The sequence below is a fragment of the Oryzias latipes genome, chromosome 7 (genome assembly GCF_053564925.1).
Source record: "Oryzias latipes strain Hd-rR chromosome 7, Olatipes_Hd-rR_3.1".
NCBI lineage: Eukaryota > Metazoa > Chordata > Actinopteri > Beloniformes > Adrianichthyidae > Oryzias > Oryzias latipes.
In genome coordinates, this window is record NC_136243.1 from 5,402,234 (window position 1) to 5,415,981 (window position 13,748).

At 43.1% G+C, this 13,748-nt stretch overlaps 1 protein-coding gene across 5 annotated transcripts in view; it reads right to left on the reverse strand.

The window, feature by feature from the left end:
- dnmt3bb.1 (DNA (cytosine-5-)-methyltransferase 3 beta, duplicate b.1) overlaps nucleotides 1-13,748 on the reverse strand; it is a 36,364-nt gene that overhangs the window by 12,543 nt on the left and 10,073 nt on the right. For 3 of the 5 annotated variants that reach the window (XM_020701622.3, XM_020701623.3, XM_078950092.1), the window contains exons 2-8: nucleotides 8,101-8,209; nucleotides 4,704-4,857; nucleotides 4,150-4,235; nucleotides 3,919-4,071; nucleotides 2,961-3,104; nucleotides 950-1,108; nucleotides 768-875 (exon numbers count right to left, since the gene is read on the reverse strand). In XM_020701622.3, the coding sequence (XP_020557281.1) occupies nucleotides 768-875; nucleotides 950-1,108; nucleotides 2,961-3,104; nucleotides 3,919-4,071; nucleotides 4,150-4,235; nucleotides 4,704-4,857; nucleotides 8,101-8,209 (913 nt within the window). The remainder of the gene's footprint in view (nucleotides 1-767; nucleotides 876-949; nucleotides 1,109-2,960; nucleotides 3,105-3,918; nucleotides 4,072-4,149; nucleotides 4,236-4,703; nucleotides 4,858-8,100; nucleotides 8,210-13,748) is intronic. The other 2 variants (XM_004086401.5, XM_011473025.4) reach the window with 1 other exon arrangement.

The following is a 13,748-nucleotide window of genomic DNA, read 5'->3' on the forward strand; positions in this document are numbered from 1 at the left end:
GCCATAAGATTGTTTTAGCCTGTTTAAGGTAACCATTTGTTGCAGTTTTCGCTGTCTTTCGCGATATGCATATTGCACCGCTTGATATCGCAATAACAATAAATTTGCGGTATATTGTGCAGGCCTAGCCTCAATCAAAGTACGTGGTCTCATGTTGAACGTTTGAAACGTTTGATTGACAGATTCCCACTGCTCTTGAGTGGTAGGGTTGTGGCCCTCCAACATGCTCACTCCTGATCAGGGATAGAAACCGTGACTCAGATCAGTTGGTGCTAGCCCACATTAGCGTTGGTCACACTCACATGCAAGATGAGATAATCCACTTTTATCGTGGCACTAACAGTGATAGCAAGCGTTCACATGTATTTGTGGCGATGCCGTTACTGTCAAGAACGATGACGAAGGTGGTCAACATCCCCGGCTCACCGCACCAACTGACATGCATTACCAGTGAGTGAACAGGTGAACTCCAGTTATAATCACCGCTTTCTACCACAAGTGACTAACCCACCACACCAGTGTCAACAGGAAATCACCTGCATTCAACTAAACAGACACACTCACAGTTTTGGCACCTGCATTTGGGTTCCTAAGATTAATGTGAGCCAATCAAAGGAAAAGGATTTTACCCTCCTGGTTCCCAGAATGGAAAGAAAAAGTTAAAAAGGCACAGTAAGTAAGAAAAATGTGTCATAATCTCATTCAAAACATTTTAACTGTGAACAAGTTAGTACAAAAAAAGGAAACTGTTGGATCAACTAAGTTACCTCGATTGCTTGGAAGATAGCTCTGCGGTAGGAGGCCAACTTGGTGTAGGACGCCTGGCTGAAGAACTTGGGGAACGCAGTGATGGAGTCCAACTTGTCTGCTGAGACCTGCAGAGAACAAACAGCACGGACTCAAACCTCAGTGCCAAGTGAACAATCCTAACCTCAGCTTGTGTTTTTACCTCAGAGAACTTGCCGTCTCCAAACCACTGCAGCCACCTCATACCATGACTGGCCTGCCGCTTGCCAGTGGCTCGCCAGGTCACTACAATGCCCGGCCACCAGGAAAAGCCTTTGATTTTGCCCCACACCATCTCACCGATGCAGAAGCCTTTGTTGTCCTGAACACACACGAAGAAGGTTGGAAAGCATTTCACCACTACAGAGCCTGCAGTGGACTTCAGGGGACAGAAAAAGGTTTAGTTTGTGCAAAACTGCAGAGTTTGATTCAAACAAACACCTGCATTTACACACAGGAAACAAAGCTCCTGCTCTCATTATTGGAAGAAGAAAAAAGAAGAGGGAATGAGATTATTGTCATTTTGAATTTCCCATTAACAGTTCTACAGAGGTGCCAAATAAAATCTGTTAACAGAAAGATAAAGACCCCTCGAAGGCTTAAGCTGTTTTCATTTAACACAGTGGACCGGGTCTCCTTAATTTGGTCCCCATCAAGTCCTGAACCTAGCGTTTGGTCTGTGTTCAGACTGCCGTCAAGCAGACTTTCCTGTTCTGGACTAAAGCTTTTAAACAAAATAATGTGACAAAATATCTCTTCACTCGTTGGTCAGGAACTACGAGGGCGGGACAAAGCAGCTAGAGGCAGAAATTATGGAAGTCCTGCAATTGGCAATCTTTCTCTGAGTAGTTTATTCAAATTTTATATTTTTCTCACAGGTTTTGAGCATCTGTATCAACGTCAGGCTCAACACTGTTTACTGCTGCTTTGGTCCGTGGAGTCATGCTGCAGGGCGGTTACTGACAAGAAGACGGCTAAGAAGGTTCACTGTTAAGTGTTTATGACTTATAGATTTTCAGGAAAACAGTGAAAAGAATGAAGATGTCTGTCACGTTAAACATCGTTTTAATGATTCTAATTTAATCCGATCACATTTTCAATGGGTTGCTGTGTCTCATCGTAGTGGTTTTATGTCACTGTTTTAAGAGAATTCTGTTCAGGAACTACAAGGTAACTTTTATGATGACATCACAGCAGCGCCTGTTGGGTGCGTGTCGCGTAATGAGAATCAGAAAAGCATGTAAGAAGTGTTTTCTGCTGTCTTAAAATAAATGTTCTAACAAATAAACAGTTGGACCATTTTATCTGTTTGATAACACGACAATCGCCGCTTTACATTTGTCCGCGACTCAACTGTTGCTTCATTCCTGTTCTGTTGACGACGGCCGTTTTGGTTCAGTTGCTCTGCTTATTTTGTATTCATGCAAACATAATCAAAATAAATTAGGTTTAGCCTCGAATTCAGAAGGGGTTTATTCAAATATACACCTCGTGTGTAAAAGGTTTCATAACCTCCTATCGTTACTGTAAAACCTGTCTAACACAAGAGGCCTTCAAATCTGTTCAGCTGTTAAGGACATGTTGGGACAAAAAAGGAAGTCTTCTGAAAGCTAGCATCTACGCTTGACCACTCTTCTCAACTCAGCTTTTATTAATCAGGTACTCATTTTTTATTAGGTATTGATTAGGCATAGAACAGAGTCTGAGGACTGCGGTGTTCAGGATGCAGTATGAGACCAGTCTGATCTGCGTCTGATTGCTTTAATTTGAAATTGTAATTGTCCTTTTTAAAATGAGTAAACATCTGCTGAGAAAACACAACCCGGTGACAGAATTCATCAAACAGAGGTGAGCTGAGACGAGCAGAAGCTGTGGATGCATGCACATCCTCATGATAATCAGCAACAGAGGGGCAGCATCTCGCTGGAAAAAAAGGTCCCAGACGGAAAAGGAAGTGAGCTTCAGGATTATGAGGGTGAGTGAGAGTTTGGTTTGCAGTAAAGACTCACGTCCAACAATTAAGGGTCAAATTTGAGGAGATTTGCTTCATTTTCAGGATTTCTCTCAGCAGAGATCTGCCGTCTTCAGGTTTCTGTTCTAACACTTTTGCTTCATGCTCCTCTCAAAAGCAGAAGCATGCGCACACACGGACAAAAGCCAACACCTGAACTCACATTGTACTCTGGTTGGGTTCCGGAGCTAGACGCGGTGCTGCTGCTTTGGGCTGAGTCTTTGGAGTCTTGTTCAATCAGATCCAGACAAGGGGTGTCCGGGGGCCCACCAGAGATGCCTTCAGACCCCTGAGGGCCACAGGTGAACTGAAAGACACAGAAGTGGGTGTCATACTACCACTCAAGACATCCTCCATCTCTGGAGACAGGAGAGAAGAACGGTTTTAAAGTTTATTGTCATCACAGCAACAGCAGTCATCTTCTCCATTCACTCTTCTGCCAGCACAGCAGAGCTTTCAGCAGCAGCATGAGACGGCCGTCTACTGTGTATTTTATCATTTAGTGAGACGAGGAGAAAACAGTTCTTTAAATCTTTAGGAAGGCTTTTGCAGTATCTTCTGTCTGTCCGTCTGTCAAAAAGTACCAGAACAACAAAGAAAAAATGAAAAAAACATCTGTTTCTGGATGAAAGAGTTGACCAGAGATAGAACCATTTCCTAACACCTCCAAAAAACACACAAATGGACGTTGATTCTTTTGTTTAGTCCCCTTCACCACAAAACAGAGAGAACTGACTGTTTTCAAAATGCAAAGCAAGATTACTGCAGGTAGACACATAAAGAGTGACCTCCTGAACGAGCTGCTCTCCTAAAATTATGACAAACCTTTTTTAGATAAGGTCATTTGTCCCTGTTCTTAATCAGCCATGACTGGTAACCATGGTTACAGACACTCATTTTATTGACCCACTGAACCCCTTTCAGTCAGACAGACAGACAGACAGACAGACAGACAGACAGACAGACAGACAGACAGACAGACAGACAGACAGACAGACAGACAGACAGACAGACAGACAGACAGACAGACAGACAGACAGACAGACAGACAGATAGACAGATAGACAGATAGACAGATAGACAGATAGACAGATAGATAGATAGATAGCTTGTTGGCACACATGTGTAATGCTGACCACAGACACGCTGAGCTCCTCTTTGCGGCTCTGTCTGCGTGCTTTGGTGTGTTTCTGCAGAGTCAGACCAGCCTGGTAGATGGTCCTGGGCTGAGGTTTCTCCCGTAAGCTCAGCTGTGAAGCTGCTGGAGGCTTTTCCTGGGAAAACACAAACACAAACAACTCCAGAAAGCCACACATCATCTGCAGGAGAAAGCTGAAGTCCCAGGCAGGTACCTCGCTGTAGGAGTCCCAGGTACGCTCCCCTTCCTCTGGGCTCTTCCTGCTCCTCTTCCTGCTTCCCCTTAAGCAGCAGTTACCATCTAAAGAAAGATGAAACCAAGGGAAGGCCTCAAAGTTTTGCTAGATAAACATTTCCCAGACAGAGAGGTCCAAATTCAAGCATCAAAGCAAAATCTAAGATGGGCTTGCCACTATAGAACACAGCCCTGTTAGAGGATCCACATTCTGCAGAGATATGATGTCACTGAAACTAACAGTTATCGTTCGGAAAATTCACAACTGTTCTGTGAAACTATCATTTGCTCCCATGGACTTAAATAAGTAAATTCATCCAGAGGATCATCAAAATGGGATTAAAGGAGGCATCCATGCTGCAGACGAACAGCTCCAGCTTCCACCTTCATGCCTGAGACATGAACTCTCCAAAGTTCTGACCTGATGCTGAGGCTGTGCCTGCAACAGGAAGCTCTGCTGCCTTCAAAATAAAACTGAAAAAGTGCATAAAGGCCTCAAGATGCAGAGCAGCGTCACAGACACGCAATGGGTACCTTGTGATGAGGCAGCGTCTTGGTTGTGTTTGGGGCTGAAGGGGGGGGACGGCGGTTCAGCCGCCGTCAGAGGGCTGTTCTCGTTGGTCAGCTCCACACCGCTGTCGTTTTCGGACAGACCTTCAGTTCCACAAGTATTTCTGTTCACCGCCGCCTGCAGGAAGACACTTTCCACCTTTAACTGCCCCACTTCGTTTCCAAACATTGAGGTCCCGGAACGGACCCATCACTCTGGTGGGGAGGGGGCTTCCCTCTCTCCCCAGAAAATATTATAATGTCATGATGCAGGAAAAACTGATCATGCAAAGCATGTCAAGATACTCACAAATAATAACAAGTCTTCATTGTTTATTGAGGGAAACCACATTTCAATATTACACCCATATTCCATCTGAATCAGAAATCAGATGGAATATCGTAAACACCAGCTGCAGGGCGAAGCCTGGACTTTGACTGACGTCTCAGCCACACAATAATAACCAATCAGAAAAGACTGGATCTGTAAAGCAGTACTGCGTAAGACTCCTACCTGATTACACCACCAGAGCGTTTCCTGTCCTGCAGACTAACTGCTTCAGGACTTATTTTTCCAGTGACAGTATGCAGCTCTCCAAGAACGGTAGACTAGCTGCTCTATTTTCTACATTAGAAGGTTTAATCCAGACTCTCTCACCTGTTCTTCCACTTTGGATCACATCACCGAAATGACATAACAAAAGCCCACACTTGCAAAGAAATCCAAACAATGCTACAAAAACCTTATCCTGTCTGCAGTGATGAGGACTGAACTGTAAATATTCAGACTAACCTTTTTTTATGTCACATTTGCAGTAACGAGCTTTTGAAGTGACAAACTGACCTTTTATTGTAAAACGTACTCAGCACGAGGTCAACAAAATGTGGGATTTTAGTGAACAAACAATAAAAGGGCAAAGACAGCTGGTGTCCACAGACAGAAAAATGATGGAGGAGACAAAAAGACAGAGCAGTCAATGGTGACAGGAAGGAAGTTTCACTTTCAGACAGAATGATACACGAGAAGGAAAAAGAGGAAGAAGCAGTAACGGACAACGGGGGCCTCATTGCGCCTGTTTGAGGCTGCAGGTGTTAGGAAACGGAGGAAACGTCTGTGTGGAGACGGAGAAAGTTTTTCTCTGTGTTTCTCTGTGTTTATCGTTGAAGGTAGCACCTGCGTCATTCTCTAGTTTCTTCCTAGCTCTATCTGCCGATTCTGTGCAGCACTTCTTATAATTTCTGCTTGCGTCTGTCACACGGCCTCACAGCCAACGGCTTTCGTCATGCTGCCACCTCCACCCAGGCGTCAGTCCTGAGACTCGCAGACAAACTCATTTAAATGCCACAACTGCCCTTACGGGTGGATGCGGGCCGTCTGCAGGCGAATAATGGTCAAACAAGTACGAGGAACGAGAAGTAGGAACTTCAAGATTCAACTGATAAGAACCACAAAGAAAAGTTTCTGTGTGTCGGTGTGTGGCACTAAACTTTGGAACGGGTTAAGTAATGAGCTGAAACAATGTTCAAACATCCATAAATTCAAGAAAATGTACAACCAAACTTTAGTTTACACAACAGGAAGATAAGAGGAGTTAAAGGTCAAAGGGCGTTTGAAATAAAATCCCAAATATGTGGGTGTGGGAACTTTAATGTGAAATGGTTAATGATTTTTTTGACGACCATCAATGAGTCAATCATAAATCAATTATATTTTTTTTACGACGGTCAATAAGATATCAATGTAATTGACTAAATCTGCAAAGCACAGCGATGATTTCTGGACGATGAGTTTGACATATCTGTGTTATTTTTTTGTTGGACTGTCTATGGTTAATGCTTGAAATAGACCAATAAATCAAATCAAATCAAATCCCGTAGAAAGATGTTCATGCAAGTTTTTTTTTCAATGGACATGCTGCAGGGGCAGGTTGTAGGGAACACTTACACAACACGTAAGGGTGAATGAGGGTGAAGTAGGTCAGGGGCAGGCGCATTGTAGAGACGTTTTTTTTTTGACCCTTCACATTTTGTGCACATAAGCAAGGAGACGATTAGAGCTGTTCACGTGACAAGTGTGCGCTCCCTTCTGCAGCCTAACTGTTAGAAATGAGGAAATGAGTTTGTGTGGACATCCTACGAGCACACAGAGCTGTCAATAATCATTTGAAATGTTTACATTGCCTCTGCAATGTCTCCGTCTGGCTTCCATCTCTCCGTACCACAACGCAAGCTTTACGCAGGAATTCTATTTTTAATCCATTCATACTGAGCCCGTGACCTGACATGGGTAAAATAATAAATATCTCATTCCCACAAAATAATTAATTTGTGTCTGTGTGTGTCTCATTTCATTGAAGACACGGAGGATGTTTAGAGATCAGATTTATTTATTTTAAAAAGCACAAAAGCATCGGTAATCACGTTTTCATGTCTGGATTCATTTACATATGCACTCCGTCTTGCTGCAAAAGCCGTTTTCTGCCGCTACCTTTGTGGCTCTGTGACCCATATTCGTTCAAGAGGGGGAAAAATAAAACAAGAATGATCGATCTATTATTGTCGGGATGAAAATAAGAAAATATAAGATTGCTGCTTCGCCTACCAAACACAAAGCTCCTACGAGCTCCGGCCCACCGCGCAGCTCTTTTGCTTATGTCGGCATTTGGGCAGCTGGCAGGCCGGTAGACAGACAGCCAGCCAGCTATGAGTTACCCGACAGGGGGTGGGGTGGGGGGTGGGGGGCAGGACAAACCATTCCTCTGGGAGCCAGAGAGGGGGGGAGGACCAGAGACCAAACAGAGACAAAGTAAACTAACTGAAGATTGGGAGATGGACTCCCGTCGCAATGTGACAGAGATGCACCGCAGATGGACCCGTGTAAATTCGGGGTAACGTGCGTGCGGCATTTGTGCACGGTCAGTAAGGAGCCAGTGGGCACCATACTAGTGACTGGAGTTAGGCCACCGTATGACATCATCGCCTGTCCGTCATAAGTGTGTAACTTATGTAATTCTTACAAATACCTCATGACACACTTAACCACACGCACGACAATGGTGTGTTCCATTTTCATGACAACCCTTGAGCTGGGGAACTGCAAGAAACACCTGCACTCCCCTTAAGATGCAGCCGCTCCTCTCCTCCACCCCCCACCTACAAACAGCAGCCCAAAAACTTGCAGCACCCTTACAGGTAAAGAGGTGTGTGACTATAGCTAAAGCTGCTCACATCCGTGTGTAGGAACCTAGCTGAATAGGAAAGACCACCATGTTTCTTTGACTAATCCTAATGGAGCTGATAATGACAGGGCTGCTGTTGCTCCAAATGATCCATCTACCTGCCAAAAACCAGGCGTCCAAAGGTGTGTGGTGGTGTGACTCACGGTGGCAGTCATGTTGTTGCTCTCCTCCATGATCGCAGCAGAAAAGCTGTTGGAAGGCATCTCTGTAGTGGTGGACGGGTTCAGAGGTTGTCCTGACTCTTTCTGAAACCTGAGGGACACAAAAGAGATGCTTCTGGAAAACTGTGTGAACTTCAGCTTCAAGAAGGCTTTCATAATCATAACGAGAAAGGACTTTCACGAAAAGCTCTTTCCTTCATGGAATCTTATCCTTATGACTTCTAAACACCACATCACAAAAATAAAGTATGGTCGAAAGAAATCCAATAATAGTTTTCACGAGTTTTCAGGAATAAATGTGAACTACGGTAAATTAGCTTAAATTTGTCTGGGTATAGTTGTTTTTCCCTCCAGTAATTAGCAGTTCATGTTAACCTCACAACACCAAATACAATGAAATTCTGTCTAAAAAGTTTTTTATATTTATTTTTAGGTTTTTGCAAGAACATTTTTGAACAAATACATAATCACAACATGTTTGATACATTTTGGACAAAAAAGACCAACATTATACATTATTGTCATGTTAGTAGGTTTAACAGAAACATCACAAAAATGTGAATTAAAGGAAAGTTTTCTTAGTTTTTCTTTTGTCTAAATCCAAAATGTAACTTTAACAAAAATGTTTTATTTATTTTTGGCTAAATAAATTGTTTTAAATTAGTTAAATGTGTTTGTTGGACACTTCACCTTAATGCTGTTTCTTTTATTTTGGTATAACTTGTATTTAAACTTAACTTCAGGTTTTTCTAAAGTGAATTAAGTCTGAAATAGAAGTTGTATTTTAAATCAGACATTATTAGGAAGCAGTTCTTTCTTTTCTATGGATGATTTGGTCAAAAAATCTCTGACTTGGAATTCCTTTGTTGTCCAACAAAATCCTTGAAGGCGAAATAAACTGTTTTCCTGATGTTATCCAGAAGCTTTTGGATCAGATGTTTGTGTTTGTTGTGCTTCATGACAATTGACAGCAGCGCAGTAAGAGAGGTCGTCACATTGACCCAATGCATCGGGAGTTGTAGTGAAAAGCAGTGGTGCTGATGTGGACAGACCAACGTCTCTGGGCTTCATTATTTTATTTGCTTTTTACATGCTCTGACACCGGATCCCACGGGAAGCTACCAATGGTGCCCGGATCATCCTTGATCCATACTAATCACTAGCCCTGGTTCTGCACAGACGTGTGCCGATGACCCCCCCCCCTTCTCAGTGTCAAACTTAAAAATGGTTTCTCCTCCAAGCTCGGGCCCTCCTGGGAGCTTGAGGGTCCTGCGCAGTATCTCAACTGTTCCTAGCACTGCGCTTTTCTGAACTGAGAGGTCTGAGGAGTAGCTACAACAGATCTGTCACCTTCACTTTCCACGCTTTCTCCAGTTCTTCTCTGAGTGCCTGGTATTTCTCCAGTTTCTCATGTTCCTTCTTCCTGATGTTCCCATCGCTTGGCACTGCCACATCCACCACAACGGCTTTCCTCTGTTCTTTATCCACCACTACAATGTCTGGTTGGTTCTCCATTACCATCCTATCAGTCTGGATCTGGAAGTCCCACAGGATCTTTGCCCTCTCATTCTCTACCACCTTCGGAGGTGTTTCCCATTTTGACCTTGGGGTTTCCAGTTCATATTCTGCATACTTGCTCCTGTATATTATTCTAACCACTACATTTCCCAGCAACCCCAGCGCACACTTCCTGGATGCCACACACCTGACTCATTAATTTATCAATCACAACATATTTAAGCACTGCACTGAGTCACACTCAGCGTGAAGTGCTGTTTTTGCCACTCGACCTTTATTGACAAGTGTTATATCTGGATCTGGTCTTCTGTTTCCTGACCCTGTATCTGACTGTCTGCCGCCTGCCCTGACCTTGCCTGTATCTTGACCATCCTGTCTCTCCTTATGCCTGCCTGACCCTGATTTAGCTTTGTGGACTTTTAGCTGAGCTAATAAACCTGCTGCATTTGGATCCAGTTGTCTGCCTGTTCTTATGACACCTACAGGGCACCCTTGGTCTGGAGCATCCTCCACCATTGCCCCCAGAAATGGCCTAGACCCAAAACCCCCCGCATGGCACCACATGTTCTGATTTTTGCTTAAACAGCCAAAGTCCCTTTACATGTTTGTATTTTCAGTCATTATTCTAATGACACATTTATGTAAGAATAAGAACAAATAAAACAACACAGGGATGTTGGTGGAGAATTTACTAAGAAGACGGAATAAAAATGTCCCCACTGGCTTATAGTCAATTAAACAGGTTTGAATTTTTTTTTGTCTTGCTTTTCCTGCTTCTGAACAGATTTACTTAAAGTAGAAAACGTTTTTCCAGCTCTCGGTGAACATGCCCACACAGTCCTTATGTAAACAGATCCAGACTGTGTGGAAAAGGGAGCTGAATGTGTTTGTACATGCTCAATAAACCTGATGCTGCGCTGTGCGACTGTGCAGTCTGAAGGGACACACATGTGGGAGACTTCCTCTGGTTAAACATTTGTTAGAAACCTCAGCACTTAAGGAGTCGGCCTGAGACTGTTCTAACCTGCCATGACATGACGTTTAGTCACAGCTCTTTGGTTGCTAAGCAGAGAGTAGCAGATTTTGTAAAAACACAGAAGAAACTTTTATGATCAAATATTTGACTCAAAGGTCTTTAGACCCTTTTGAGATGGGGACTCTAAAATAATAAGAAGGATTAGGGTTAGCTATATTCTAGTCATGAATGAAGTTAAAGTAATTACTGGTTAAGCAGCAAGTAAAGTAGTCAGAGGCAGAAAAAAGTCGATCCAATGTCTGAGGAAGATCAGCTACACAACACAAGTGTTTGGACTTAGGTTTTGTCGAGGTGATCTGAGGTCAAATGTCTTGTGAAACAAGTCTGAGCAAGGAGACCTGCAGCAGGTTTAGGTCTACACACACACTTGTTTGTACTGACTCACAACTCATGAACTCTTTCTCCGATCCTGACAAAGGTGAAAGGAAGCAGAGAAATCCACCCCACAGTGTCAAAAATATAACCGAAACTAGAATGACGGTGGGGAGCCATCATCCTCGAGGTAGAAATGCGACCAAATGTTGCAATGCTTGTGATTGGCATGTTTGTTGAAATTTAAGTAAGAACATTTCAACACGGTGGGGCCATGTTGTAGAGGTCGACCTCTGATCAGAGGATTGGAGATTCTGTCCCGCCTTTCCTGAAGTGTAAAAGTGTCCTTGGGAAAGACACTGAACCCTACGTTGCTCCTGGTGGTTACAGGTTGGCGCCAGTGTTCGGCAGCGGGGCCGCCATCATCAGTGTGTGTGTGCATGGGTGGATGAGACTGTGACTGTAAAGCGGTTTGGTCATTAGAGCAATGTAGAAAACGGTTATACAAGTATACACTATTTACCAACCAAATGGAACTCAAGTAAAAAAAGACAAAACTGTTGGGTAGTAAACTAGAGAAATGAAAGAAAGCCCATTTATTATGGCTGCACAATATTGATTTGCAATATCAGTGACCAATATCGCGATGACAATATAACTTGGCACACATGAACAAATAGCAAAACAAAACTGCAGCTCACCGCTCCCCTCAGGGGATGGGTCAAATGCGGAGAAAGAATTTCCCCATTGTGGGATAAATAAAGTAAAATTATTATTATTATTATTCTAAAAGAATCCCAACGCACCAGAATTCCTGTTTCTCGCTCAGCTACTCACCTGCCGTCACCAGCCATCATCTTCGCCAACGGATCCACGTCCTGCAAAAATAAATCACCTTAACTTACCGTACACTCTACTGTCTTCATTCCAGGTTCCAGTGTCTGGGTCTGTATCGAAATTCTGACATGGCCTTAGATTGAGATCCTTAAAAGTAGTCATCCATGTTTCTCGGAAGAACTGTATTGGCGTCTAAACAACCGTTCAGCTAATCAAATATTGCAACGTCATCACTAGTCGCTGGCCCCCTTACCGATCTGGCAGGCCGAAGATATAGGCTGTGTCCAAATTTCCACCTTGATCCCCAACTACTAAAACACTTTATAGAGCGGGACTATGTAGTGCCCTGGAATTTAAAAGCGATTCAGGCACCAAGATCACTACTTTATTTATTTATTTATTTTAAACCGGTGTGGGTACCGGATGTTCTCGGGTTGCCGGATGTTCTCGGGGTCCTTCAGGGTCCTTCCAATGAGTTATATCACTAGAGGAGACATCACGTGGTTCCTCATGGGAGGCGAGCACCGCCATCTTGGTGAAGTCAAGTTTTGAAGACCAAACCACTTTTATAACATTTAATAAAGAGCTCTGTTTTTACTTTCAATCGCTTCATTATATGAAAAAGAAGAATGGCTTGAAATTGCTTAGTTTTGTTCAGAAATACAAACTTCACGAGTACCCCTAACTTAACTATTATTAGACTACTTAGACTTTTTCTATGTTCCTTTATTTTATTTTACTTATGTTTTTATTTATTTGTGTGTTATGTTCATTGTTTCTTTTTTTCCCCTTTATTATTTATTTTCTATGTCAATATGTTATATTTGGCAATGGTGACTGATCTTCGAGGCAATATTGATTACATCGTTATTGTTCGTTGTTAACGTTAATGTCATTGTTAATGTATGATACCGCAATTGTGAATAAAGTTTTAAAAAAACTTAGCGACGTTAACTCATTGGTCGTGGCAACTTACAGCCAATCAAATAGTGTGACGTCATCATTGGTCGAAGGACCCTGAAGGACCCCGAGAACATCCGGCAACCCGAGAACATTCGGTACCCACACCGGCATCGATGCACTCTGGTTTTTCACAGAGACTTCTGGGAAATTTCTAGGGCACTTTTCTTTTATTTTGGAATTGTAGATTAAGACAGCACTACTGGTACAAAATGGCAAACGCACTATTTTGTGCACTATGTAGTGAGTAGGGAATGTTGTGATCCTGTGGGCGTGCTCTCCTCCAGTGCCTGATCACACGCCTCATCTTCATCTGCTCCTCATCGGCCACTCTTCATATTCTTCAGATGGACCTCCAGCTGACACCAGACTATTGTTCACCTCTGGTACCAACATTGGGAGCTTTATCAGAGTCCAAAGTTATTTTTAAGTGCTCTAATCCTCCCGTTCTCCCTTCCAAGATCCTGCCCAGCTCCATAGTGGTCATCCGCCAGTCATCCGCCTCACTCTCTCCATCAGTTTAAAATAAAATTTGTTACCCAGAAAGCCTTTTTCTGTTCCACCTTCCACCCACCCGTCATAACAGGGAAAGAATTCTAACACAACCCTATTGTACCTACACTGGCTGTGCAGCGCCCAAAGCAGCCAGTTCCTACCAAGAAGCGCATCTGCGTCTGGCTGTTGGTCACATGATTCATTTGAAAATATATGTTTCTGTTGCAGTTTTGCAAAATATGCCAATTGGGATACGCCTCAAAAACCTCCTCCTCCCAGGTCAAAAACTTTTTTCCATAAATGTGAGGGTTTTTTAACACAAAAAACTCCACAAAAAATTAGGATGAAAAACACCTTTTTTTGTGTGTGTGAACACAATTCGCCTCCGTAGGAAACAGTAGAGCTGCAGTTATTATATTTGCTTGAATGAACTTTCCAGCAGTGAACGGCGGTTTAAACTTTTAACACACAT